Source organism: Halichoeres trimaculatus, unplaced genomic scaffold, assembly GCF_033239565.1.
Source record: "Halichoeres trimaculatus isolate MK-OKI-2021-1 unplaced genomic scaffold, fHalTri1.1 fHalTri1_scaffold_8, whole genome shotgun sequence".
NCBI lineage: Eukaryota > Metazoa > Chordata > Actinopteri > Labriformes > Labridae > Halichoeres > Halichoeres trimaculatus.
Genome location: NW_027437186.1, coordinates 990454 through 1003089, shown reverse-complemented (window position 1 = coordinate 1003089; position 12636 = coordinate 990454). Strand labels below are relative to the sequence as shown.

Here is a 12636-nt window from a genome sequence, read left to right as displayed (position 1 = left end):
CTAGACCTGTGTGACCTCCATGCACCGTGAAGCAGGAGCAGAGGTTGACAGTAACACGGTAAGGTTTCCTACGAGCTACAAATATGTTTTTTGTCCTTCAGGTTTCCACTGATACCCGACTTTAAGTTTCTTACACCTTTTAAAACACTCTGAGGCAATCGGGACACTGGAATTGGTACTGGTCATTTTGTGGCTGATCACTGTAGTTTAGTCAGTACATTTACATACATGCAGTGGTCTAACTAAGGTCAAAGCTGGCTCATAAAGTCACAGCGGGGGGTCTAGTTTTGTCTGTGCATACATGCAGGAAAGAGAATCAGACTTCTGATGGAGAATGTCCCACTCTGCTTCCCATACATGGCGCTGTGTCCTTTTTGATAGGTGAAGCTGTGAGCGTTTCAAACTATTTTCAATTTGGTGGCGCCGGTGGCGCAGTTGGAGAGTGCGCTCGGTCGGTGATCGCAAGGTTGCAGGTTCAAGCCGAGCTCTGGGCAACGCATGGCGATGTGTCTTTGGGCAAGACACTTAACCTCAAGTTGCTGCAGTGGTGTGTGAATGTGTTAGACATACTGATGGACATACTGATAGTAACACTGTGGTCCGTCAGTGAGTGAATGTGAGTGTGAATGGGTATGAATGGGTAAGTGTGACCTGTGGTGTAAAGCAATTTTGAGTAGTCCATGACTAGAAAGTCAAGTCCATTTACCAGTCCATTTACCACCTGGAGAGGAAACACCATTCTACCAATGATGACTGTGATGGATGCAGCTGCAGCTCTTTTTATTTTTGTGTGTGTGTGTGCCATGGTGCGTGACTGTTGTGCTGGAGCCATAGACTGTATGAGCACAGAGACCCTATTTATCATGGTCGTCTACTCCCTCTCAGGCTAAACGCCAAGGTGAACCGAGACCTGCTGAATCCAACCATAGTCTAATAGTAATCACATTATTGAGGTGTGTCAATCAAGCTCTGCTTTGTTCGATTTCAGTTTGACTAAGCTGTTTACATGCTTTCAATAGTCCAATCTCGCTCTGACTAGGCTCATAGTCCAGTTTCTGAAGCTGCATGTAAACATGCTGCGTGTTGCAGCTGCCCTTCTATCATCACTGTCTGTGGATGTGGATCACTGACTCCAGTGCCTGGCTGTTACGTGAGGCTGTCTGTTCAAGTTCTACTATCCAGCTGAAGTTCAGACTGCATGATGCACTCTGTTCCTCTGAAGTCGCTTCGCTCAAGAAACAAGTAATGAAGCCAACATAAAGTAATGACTCAATGCTCCATAACCACCCTGTCACCATAGCATGTGACAGTTGTTTACTGAAGGACACACAAACATAGAAATGAAATGACTTCTCATGAACTTTGGCACCTGATCAAAAAATCCAAACCCTACATTAAAAACCCACAAGAGCTTAGACACATTTAAACAGTTATTCAAGTTTAAGAGCAAAAACAATAACAGGTGGTTTCACATGGCTCTGAACCAATCAGGGCCCAAACAAACTGTATTTGTTGTTTTTCACTTTTCTGCTTCTGCTGATGTCATAAAGCCACTTAATGCTTTAACATTGCTCCTCTTTTGGTTTTCTATTGGTCCAGGTCTTGGTTGAGGCAACACTGAACCTGCAGCAGGAACAGTCCTGGGACCAGTTACGTACTTTATACAAAGGACCATCTCGGGTATGAACTCTTTTAGTCTGTAATTTTAAACCTAAAGGCTTTGTGTGGGAAATGAGAGAATGTAATGCAGATAGAAGGAATCAGGTGTTGAAAACCTGTAAAATGTCATGACCCAAACTAATTGAAAGAGAATTCAACCTGCTGTGGTAGATATCAGATCAAACACTCCATCAGGTGTTTCTGTTTACTTCATAAAACAGGATTTTTTCAAAGTGCCTATCTATGACTTATTTATTCTTGCTCCTCTAAAGCATAGTTGCTCTTTGATGGATCAGAATCTATCACAGAGCTTTCGCTCTCAGAGGTCTATGGCATTTCCTCCAAGTTCTGAACACCAAAAGAGCAACAATGATGCTTACTCCAGAAGTCTGAATGACCAAAAGAAAGATGGGGGCCTCCCATTAGCACTCTCAGCTAACAGGGAAAACCATGTTTTACTCATTTTAACCATAAATCCTAACAGTTGCATCATTACAAAGAAATCAGAGACAGGATCCAGGTAGTCTTTAAAAAGATATCGTTACGTCTCACAGAGCGTCTGCTCCTGAGTGGATGTCTTGAGCTGTGTTTCCATCACACCTTTTCACAAAATCAAAGTCATATTTCTGAAGTTACCATAAAGTACAATTGTTCCTTGCCGTTGCTCCATTACAACTAGAGTTGTGCACAACTCGAGTAAAATCTTGTCCTGTGAGATTCAATTTGCTGAATGCTAAAGGAGGAAGAAGGACAGTAAGCAGTGGTAGCCATGAATACCCCAAACATTTGAAGAGCTGAACTGTCATTTTGATGGGTGTTACTGTTGTTGCTGATGTTGTCAGCAGACAATGGGAGAAGACTTTAAAATATTGTAACGTCTGTCTGAACGCTGCAGCAGTGACGATGGCGATTGGTAAACCCCCTATTCTTATTCACTGGTCACTGTCGGCCGTGATCGCTCCAACTTCAAACAGACAGGAACAAAACACTGACTGAAAATCATCATCTCCAGCTCACCTACTCTCTCACACACACACCTCCGCCCCTCCCTCCTGCTGCTCTCTGGCCCACTCACAGCCTTCCTAATGCCTTCACTGAGGCTCAGAAACACCAACACAGAACACAGAACTAACAGCAACAACATGAAAGCCACAGTCTGTGTGTGCGGACATGGACACATACCAGGGACTTTTGGGAGAGGATGGTATCAAGGAGGTAAGGGAGGTGTGTCTGTAATTCAAATCAGCTGACGTGTTTTTGTGAAAACAGTGTTTCCATTGAACCTAAGATAAACCTCCAGATGGAAAATTCTGACAAACCACCTCATAAGAGAGTGTAAAAACTTTTTATCCAAATTTGAGAGGGTTTCCAGAAACGCTGGTGTTTTTTTTTTGTGATATTTAGGTTTTGCACACTTACGGGTGTAATGGAAACACAACCACTGTGACATACTATTCTGTTTTAACACGTTATTTTAAAAAAACATTTAAGTGTGTCCCATTGTAAGATTATGAAGGGTGTGGGGGCTCTCTTGCTGACTTTCTGAGCCCTTACTGCACCCTTTCCATAAGTCAGCATGGTTGCAAACTTACCATGAGGGGATTACCCAGAGTTCATTTTAATGTGACGTGAAACCATAGAAACACAGGGTTCCCAGGGGAAGCCCATAAACATGGCAGGTTAAACAAATGCTTAATACGGAAATTGAAGAAAGACTAATGTTGATGCTTCATAAATCAAAGTCTGCCTGTCTCTAAGTATGTATAAAACCACTAGCAGTATGAACTATTACTGTCTCACACTGGCAGTATGAACTATTACTGTCTCACACTGGCAGTATGAACTGTTATTGAAAAGCTTCAAATTGATCTTCCCAAATCTTTATATTCATATATGGAATGTGCAGTTTAATGAGTTTTGACGTACTGAAGCGTATCTGTAAAATGTGAATTATTTCAATTTAAAGCTTTTCAATAACAGTTCATACTGCCAGCTCAGGTGAGCTACATAATGACATGCAGGTTGTGTGAGAAGTGGCAAAGTGCTGTCCCAATCGGAGTTACACCATTTTGAGCCCTTGCAGATTCATGCACTCAGACACTTTCCAGGTGATCTTAATTTGGTTCATAAGGGCTCAGGGCTCAGGGTTTAGGGGGGACATTAAGATTCAGCCACACACACACACATACACACATACATACATCAGGGCTGCTCATGTACCAAGGGCGTGTGCCCAGAGTAAGACTGGGCTAGTTTGTCTCAGGTTAGCTGAGGTTGGATGAGTCTGTGTAACATGTGGAGGTGGTGCTACATGGTTCTGATAAACATGAGCACATGAGTACATCACTCTCAGAGTCTCTTACTCTTTTTTCATGTTCTCTCTTTTTTCCAGTTATCCATGCTTTCTCAGCTCTCACACTGCCACGGCCCTGAGAAGAAGTTGATCCCAACCTCAGCTGAACCAAGAACTGAACATTTCTCATTGAAACTCTCTCCTCCACCTCTGTTGGAAGATTAGCACTTTGGGGCAGATCTCCCCCCTGCACGCCTTCTTTCTTTCCACGTACCTACGAGAGAAAGGTCGAGGGTCACGAGGTTGTAGATGGAGATTGTCAGGAATAACAGCCTCTCCCGGAAAGAAAGATATCAGTAGAGTTTCACATGTCCTATAGGCGTCAACCAAAAGTCTCCAAATTTACAACAGTGTCATTTCTCTTGGGTAATGTTTTATTGTTTTACATACATCGGAGGAAGGGACGAAGCAAACGTCGGGAGAAAACCACTTTAGCAGAGGCCTGTTGTTTAGACAACTTGCTTTAATGACCTCCCCTTCCTTGGGGAGTGAAGATTGGGGCAAGACCAGAACTGAGTGAGCCTGTTACATGCTGCAGTATTAAGAACAGGAAACATGAGGTGCTTTTGGCCTACCAGTTTGGTCAAACGCCCCATGTGGTTAACCCTCAGGCACATGGGCCAGGTCCAAATCCAAGCTGCAGTACCTTTCACACAAGAGTCAGAATGAGCTGTTTGGCATTGGCAGGAAAGATTTGGCAAATATTTCATGAGCTCAACCCTCATCCTGAGCTTTGCTACTCATCACACAAGCACTTGTTCCTGACTAATGTGTCTCCATTTTAAAGAGAAATTATCAGACTTTATAACAGTAACAAGTTCATTACCAAGAAGCATCATCACCACAAAGACATCGTCCACCAAACACAAACTGCCCTGAGCTCAATTCATATTCTAGGCAACCAGACGTGACAAACTGATGGTGAATTAGGAGGCCAAAGACAGTATGCCAACAAAACTAAGATGTTTTATCACAGCTGTGAGTGTGTGTGTGGGGGGGTCCTTTACAGTTCCTGAATCCCCACCTTTAGTCCTGTTTCAGCTTTTCCAGTCTTTCCTGGACTAATGTGGGATATTCTGAGCTCAGAGAGTCAACTTGTGATCTTGGAACAAACCCCCACCCCCAACTCCTATAGGATGTCATCCTGTGCAGAAATGGAGAGTAGGGCCTGTGCCCCCTGGCAGTCCATCGGTTGGAAGTCTTCTTGTAGTTTTTATTTCTTCTTATTGATCACTGACTTGTTAACAACAGAGCACAACAACATACATTTGCAGTCTTTTAAACATGGCAGGTCCAAAGAAATCACTGAAGTGATGATCATAAGTGTTCAGCTTGCAGGCCCTGTTTTCAGGAGTACATTTACTTCCCCCTAACTACATTCAGACCCTAGTGTCCTATGTTGAAAATGCGGTTTATGGTGTGACTGGTCTTTAGTGGTTATCAGAGCATCCATGGTGTTACTCCTGCTGTGAAGTGACCTCCCACATCGCAGACGGGCGCATCCAGTCGCCTCTCCTCTGATCACCTAATGGGCTACATCGGGGTCATAAGTAGTACTGCTGGGTTCGAAAGCAGGTTCCCCTGGTTTGTGTAAACACATAATTTGGTTTATTTTTCTTGATCAATAACACAATTTACAGCCACATAAGGTTTCAAATCTCAACGTGATTATGTTTAACCTACACTGAATGCATAAAAGGTATCATTAATGTGTGTCGGTTCTGTATTTTGTCAATTAAAGATTACATGTGATTGTGAGTTCTTAATTTTATTATTATTATTATTATAAGGTCTGCACACTTCTGCCAATACTACACATGATCAAAGTGATATGTTTTATATATATATATATATATATATATATATATATATATATATATATATATATTCATTTATTTATTTATTTATTTATATATATATATAATCATATTAATACAAAGATATTAAGCAAAAAGTTATCATTAAAAACTTGACATGTACCAAAAATCATTGAAAATAATAAAAGGACCAAAAAAAATACACAATTACTTAAAAAAAAATCCTCTATGAAATGGCACTACTATTATAAAATAACTATTGTCTTCCCTGGCTTAATTTTATTTATATGATTCACCTCAAACTGTCAACCTCAAAAATGTCAAGATTGCACCCATGTTTCTTACATTCATATGAGAAAAAGAAAAGTTAAAAAATAAAAAAATAAAGTTATGAGCGCTTTTACTAAATATATATCAAAAAACTGATGCCATACTGTGGTGAAATTATATCTTTAAAAAGGTCAATGCAGCGTCAGCGTATCTGTGTGATGATGATGATGATGATGATGATGAGGAGCTGCTATTGGTCACTCTTCAGCGGAAGTAGACAGTGACCCAGTCTGATCTGTGTGCTCCGTGGCATATCGCTCCCTGCCTGGCTGCAGCTACTGACACCGGACTTGAAGGGCGGCCATGAGCACAGGTTCAAATGGGTAAAGACTGAATTAGGTATGTGTTTAGTTTTCTATCCTCAGAACCAATGTACCGGGTGTGATTACTGATAACAGTGAAGCTCATAACAGAGCACAGTTAGCTGCAGAATTCAGTTAGCATTCTGTTTGTACTTTTCAAAATAATGTAACCCAGTTAGAAAATCACAGCACGTATATGTTCATGTATGCGGGTTGAATAAGTTAGAATACGTTATTGCGATTTCTTGAAAACTGAAAACTAAATGAAAGACCAAAAAATATATAATTGATCATAATAAAACAGTATGGAGATTCGGTATGTTTTTTGACTGTTTCAGTCCAACTCCGATCTTTATTATTGTCATGGTATCTTATAAAAAAGTAAAAAAAAGAAGAAGTCTGTGTGTCTAGTTAACAAAACTAGTATTCGACTAATCACATTGAGAAATTATAGCCAAATAGAATCAATGTAGACGGCGTTTAAGAGCTTGATGTACCGGATAATGATTTTATTTTGAAAACAATTCCCTTTGACGGAAATGGAGCTTGAGCTAACTTGTCCTGGTGCCATCTAGCCTGTAGCTAGCAGCAAGCGTCTTGGTTCGGATAATTTCACTCTCCTCAGTTCTGTAATTCAGCCGTTTTATCGATTGGGCAAATGAAATTAGTGTTTTTTTTGTCCCACTGAAGCCCGAACCCTATAAATGCTTGTAGACAGGAACAAATCGCTAAAAGAAACAACGTTTACACTCTTCAGTGGAAGATTCTTGTCTCATTGTTGATTACTGTTTCCCATAGGTGGTCATTTTACGACTGACACAAGACAAAAGACAAATGTATACAGACATTGTCTGTAAGTCTGAGCCAGGGAACCAGACCAGCACTGTGACATGACAGAACCACCATCCAGGCCTAAGAAATGATGCGCAGTGGCACATTGTTCCTAATGTAATCAGGAGGGAAAGGGAATGAAGACTGGGCAGCTACAGCTTTTATTTTAGAGTGATGCCCAGACGGGGTTTTCCTCTCCAGGGCCGGGTCCGCTGGCTCTTCCTGGGCCTCTTCCTGCTGCTGGTGCTCATGCTTTTTGCATACCTCCTGGAGTGCACTCCTCCTGCAGATGTCAGCCTGGTCCTACCAGGCTTAGCTGTCGAGACTTACAGCAAGGAGTACTACCAGGCTCTCCTGCAGGAACAGGAGGAGCGCCACTTAAACCGTGCTGCCAGTCTTAAGCGCCAGATTGCCCAGCTTAAACAGGAGCTTCAAGAAATGAATGAGAAGCTGAAGCTTCTGCAGGACAAGAAGGAGCTCCCCGGGGTCCAGGGCCTGACTGAGGCTAAAGACCAAGAGCCAGGGGACCTGCTGGAATACCTGCACTCACAGATTGACAAAGCTGAGGTCAACACAGCTGCACGCATTGCCAGTGAGTATGCCCTTGTGCCTTTTGAAAGTTTCACCCTGTCCAAGGTGTACCAGCTGGAGATGGGACTTACACGACACCCAGAGGAGAAACCCGTCCGCAAGGATCGCAGGGACGAGCTGGTAGAGGTCATTGAGGCAGCGCTGGACATCATCAATAACCCTGATGAGGAGGATGGTGTGGAGGAAGACATGCCGATGCAGAGACAAACCTACACAGAGGGCCACTTTGCTGAAGGTAAAATCTGCATGATGCCTATTTCTGCTGTGCTCTCTTGGTGTAGCATTCACTATCATGTTTCTCCATTTTGCAGGACTGTATAGGACAGAGCGAGACAAGGGGACACTTTATGAGCTCTTCTTTGCCAAAGAGGATTCCACCAGCTTTCGCCATGTCACTCTCTTTAGGCCTTTTGGTCCCTTGATGAAAGTCAGGAGCACATCTTTAGAAACATCAGAACTGATCATTAACATCATTGTGCCTCTGGCAGGCAGGGTAGACACTTTCTCACAGTTCTTACACAACTTCAAGTAAGACTTGAGCAAAAGCCATTTCTATCTGTTAAACATGAAAGCATGTTCAGTTCAAAATCTACACATAGTGGAAATCAATACTGACCCGCTCTTCATCACCCTTTTGTTACAGTCATGTAACTAATGTGAAAATTGATGATGTATGATTCTAGGGAGGTGGGCATACAGCGGGACCGACAAGTCCATCTCACAGTGGTGTATTTTGGACAGGAGGGTTTGCAGGAGGTGAAGTCATCACTGGAGAAAACGTCCAGGTCTGTCCTGTAGTCATGGAAGTCTTTCATGTGTTTGTTTCACTTCTGAACTTCAACTTAAGGACTTAATCTTTTGTTTTTCAGAGAAGAGAGATTTTCCAATTACACTCTGATCCCTGTTGACGAGGAGTTCTCACGTGGTCGTGGTTTAGATATCGGAGCCCGTGCCTGGAAAAAAGGCGATGTCTTAATGTTTTTTTGTGATGTTGACATCCATTTCACTCTGGAGTTCCTCAACACTTGTCGTCTACAAACTGCTCCAAGTAAAGTTCAACATGTTACTGCTTGGATCACATTAGCTTGAATTCTCTAGCTTTTAATGACAAATTTGCATCCCACAGCTTTATGTCACAGTTTAACTGAGTTGAACTCACTGTGTCTTTTCTAGATAAGAAAGTCTTCTATCCAGTGGTGTTCAGTCTGTACAACCCAGCTGTAGTCTTTGGAAATATGGAGCAGGCTCCACCCATTGAACTCCAACTGGTAAGGAGTGAAAGCTCGCAGTTATACAGCTGGTATAGAAAGAGATGTTTTCCACACTCAGTCTGTCTAAACTAAAAAGACAGCAGCCTGAGATTCTACATCATACACACATGTAGAGGACAGGATCAATTTTATTCTTTGGCTTTTAACTCCAGCAAGACTTAGTTTCTTTGCCTGGTCTTATTCTCTTTTATTCCCCTTTACTTGCTTTTTACTTGCTTTTTATTTGCTTTTATTGTTTTTACAGTGTTTTTCTTTTATTTGTCTGTTTTTACTTATCTGTTTTTATCATTTCATTTGATCTACCTGTACAGCACTTTGTCTACAGCTGTGGTTGTTTTTTAAAAGTGCTCTATAAATAAAGCTGGTATGGTATGGTATGGTAGGATCAGTGAGATGCTGCTTTGAGCTCCTGACTGTAGCATTCGCAGTTCAATCAGAACTCGTACTCTATTGATTTTTGATAGTTGATCCACTCGTTAAAAAACTGATGTGACTACAAGTGTTTATTTCTTTGCCATTACAAATCCCCTGACATTTCAGAGTGAACACAGAACGTGCTGCTTCTTATAAAATCCTCCTCTAAATGTGGTTTCACTGAAGTTTAAACACGTTAGTCAAGCGCAGAGATGTGTCAGCTTCAGTCAGTTTCCTTTTCTCCTTTTTGTGGTGAACTGCAGCCTAACCTCTCTGTCCAAACAGATTCACAAGAAAGATGCTGGATTTTGGAGAGATTTTGGTTTTGGAATGACTTGTCAGTATCGTTCAGATTTCCTCAACATTGGTAAGAAGTCATCCCTGAATGTGACGCTCTTCGTTTCCCTATGAGCTTTAAACCATCATCTCACAAACTGACTGTGTGCTTCCAGGTGGATTTGATCTGGAAGTCAAAGGCTGGGGTGTGGAAGACGTCCACTTGTACAGGAAGTATCTCCGGAGCGATCTGATAGTGATCAGGACACCAGTGTCCAGTCTGTTCCACCTGTGGCACGAGAAGCAGTGTGCAGACGAGCTGACGCCTGAGCAGTACCGCATGTGCATACAGTCCAAAGCTATGAATGAGGCCTCCCACTCTCACCTGGGCATGTTGGTTTTCAGAGAGGAGATTGAGTCTCACCTTCGCAAGCAGGCCTACAAAACTCAGAGCAAAGCAGAAGACTGAGCTGGCTCTTCAGTACCTTTTCATTTCATCACCTTGACACTGTGAGGTACCACACTACAGCAAAGACCTGATCACTTGGACCTCCCTGCATTTCACTGCACATTCGTAGACAAATGAATGTAAAGAAATGTTTGATAAATGTGAAACTTCCACACGTGGTACAATTCTTCTGGGCGAGCTACAGCAGTGTGTGACAGGAACACTCCGTCAAACAGTCTAAGTCAGGATCCTCATCTTTCTGATTGATCTGTTGGAGTGAGGCGATTTTGTGTTAAATGTATCGAAATGCAGTTCACTTAGGACCACAGAGCTTTATATACAGCCTCTGATCCACAGTCAGCTCCTTCATCAGTTCACCTTTCCCAGTGATAACTTTCTGTTACCATTACATGTAACCGCTGTTATATTAGCCAGCTCAGCTGATTTCCACGTTACCAGGGAGGTAAACCTGTAAACCTGTCAGCTGTTTGTGGCTTTTTCATGCTAAAACTTTACTTACAGATACATTTTTTTCTTTTTTAAGAAAATCTTAAAAAGTCAACTTGACTCCTGGGGCAGGAACCAGCCAGTTCTATTGATGCCACTGGCAAACTAGAGATCAGGGCAACTTATTATTTCTTTAGATTTATTGAGGGCTTGTGTCTTATATAGATTGTTCCAGACTAATGTTGGGTATAAAGGGACCATTCATGTGTTTTATCTGACAGTTGTTTGCCATTGTCCTTAATTTCTTCAGGTTGGTTAAGTATTGCAAAGTGATTGTGGACAGTACTCATGTCACTTGTGCCCAGTGAGAATCTTCACACCACACTGATGACAGGGCTGAGATTGTATGATGCTGAATGTCCCAGTTATATGTGTAAATACCTTTCTGCTATACACATGATTCATATCCATTTATTGTGTGTGCCTATGTGCTTACAGTGATAGGGCTGCTCCAAGCTTTGCAACGCACTGTAGGTCTTATCATTTCATCATTGCATTAGAACAGAACAGTGCTGTCACTGTGGTTGGAATTGAAAGAGCTGTCAGAATTCTTCACAAAAGGTACTTAATTTTTTTATCATCATTAAAGCACGTCATTCTCCTCCTGATACTCCATGTCATTCTCCTCCTCCTTATTCTTGACATTAGTCTTTCTTTAAATAAATGTAAGTCTCTCTCTCTCTCTCCAGGAACAGGTTTCCACCCGCCAGCAAGCACTCAGTCTAAAGAACAAGCTGCTGGAGTTTAAAATTTTGTGTGTAAAAATAGCATGGTAAAACGACTGCTGTCAGCAGATGCAGGGACTAAAGTTTGCCAAGACGTATGGCCATCAATTTCAGAATTGTTCTTTTTTTCATCAGTGTCAATCAGACAACAAGTGATTGCTGCAGATTGCTACCAGGATTTATCTGAATCCTTTTAACACTAGTGTAGTTTTGCGTTTGTATGGCATTTCAGTGTAGGCTACAGTCAGAACGTTGACCTGCTGGTGAAGTCCGCTCTCTTTTATTGTGCTAGCCAGCATCAGTGTGCACTGCCTGTCATGTCAGGACTTTATTTTGGGCTCTGGTGTGAAATTTATTTGCCCCACCAGAGACAAAAATGCCAAGGAATAGGAATGAGTAACATGACAGAGTTCACCATTAATGTTTGATCACATCCAGGCCAAGCAGACAGTCACTGAGCCAGACACTCTCTGATACAAACACGCCAACACAACAGGTGATACAACACCTAACCAACAGAGCACCGCACCACATGAAACAGGTCTAACCTGGACCATTTGATGACACAATTCTTACATTGCATATTGGTTCAAAAAGCTAGCACTAGTTTACTTTCTTAAATGGCATATTAGTTCAAAAAGATAGCACTAGTTTACTTTCTTAAATGGCATATTCGTTCAAGAAGCTAGCACTGGTGTACTTTTTTACATTTTAGACTGAGGGGATCAAAGCTACTTAAGTACTGCATCAGTGATGTCTAAATGTAAAAAAAATAAAATAAAGGTATCCTTCATGTGCCTCATAAAAATATACCTCTTACTTCACTGAGCTTGTACAAACGCTTAAGTTTGTTAGTCATTTCTCAGATTTCAGTTTATAATGTAACAGGAAGAATACACTATTGGTCAAAATATCTCTGATGTATGTCCTGGAAATTCACAAGCTATCTAGCAACAGTTCAGTTAATAGGATTAGCTCTAATTGTAGAAATGACAATAAAACTAGGAACACATAATTGTATTTGAAATACGTACAAAAAGTGAATATTTTGTCAAAAGTAAATTTTTGTTGAGTAACTTTTTAATGTGTTCGTACTACCGTCTGATGTGTTT

At 41.6% G+C, this 12636-nt stretch overlaps 2 protein-coding genes across 4 annotated transcripts in view; both read left to right on the top strand.

Annotated features, from left to right (window-relative positions):
* The window catches only part of vps8 (VPS8 subunit of CORVET complex), a 63287-nt gene extending 57522 nt beyond the window's left edge, over positions 1–5765 (top strand). For both annotated transcript variants that reach the window (XM_074675331.1, XM_074675330.1), the window contains exons 43-45: positions 5–58; positions 1600–1680; positions 4052–5765. In XM_074675331.1, the coding sequence (XP_074531432.1) occupies positions 5–58; positions 1600–1680; positions 4052–4177 (261 nt within the window). In that variant the 3' untranslated portion in view covers positions 4178–5765. The remainder of the gene's footprint in view (positions 1–4; positions 59–1599; positions 1681–4051) is intronic.
* A 577-nt stretch (positions 5766–6342) lies between these two features.
* On the top strand, positions 6343–11661 carry csgalnact2 (chondroitin sulfate N-acetylgalactosaminyltransferase 2). Of its 2 annotated transcripts, XM_074675350.1 has the most exons (8): positions 6343–6498; positions 7260–8118; positions 8195–8411; positions 8567–8668; positions 8753–8931; positions 9057–9151; positions 9854–9935; positions 10021–11661. In XM_074675350.1, exons 2-8 carry the CDS (start codon positions 7467–7469, stop codon positions 10311–10313), a joined length of 1620 nt encoding a protein of 539 aa, XP_074531451.1. In that variant the 5' UTR covers positions 6343–6498; positions 7260–7466; the 3' UTR covers positions 10314–11661. The 2 variants fall into 2 exon arrangements, with proteins under 2 accessions (XP_074531451.1, XP_074531452.1); XM_074675351.1 differs by lacking the exon at positions 6343–6498 and having other exon boundaries at positions 7010–8118.
* The last annotated feature ends 975 nt before the right edge of the window (positions 11662–12636 follow it).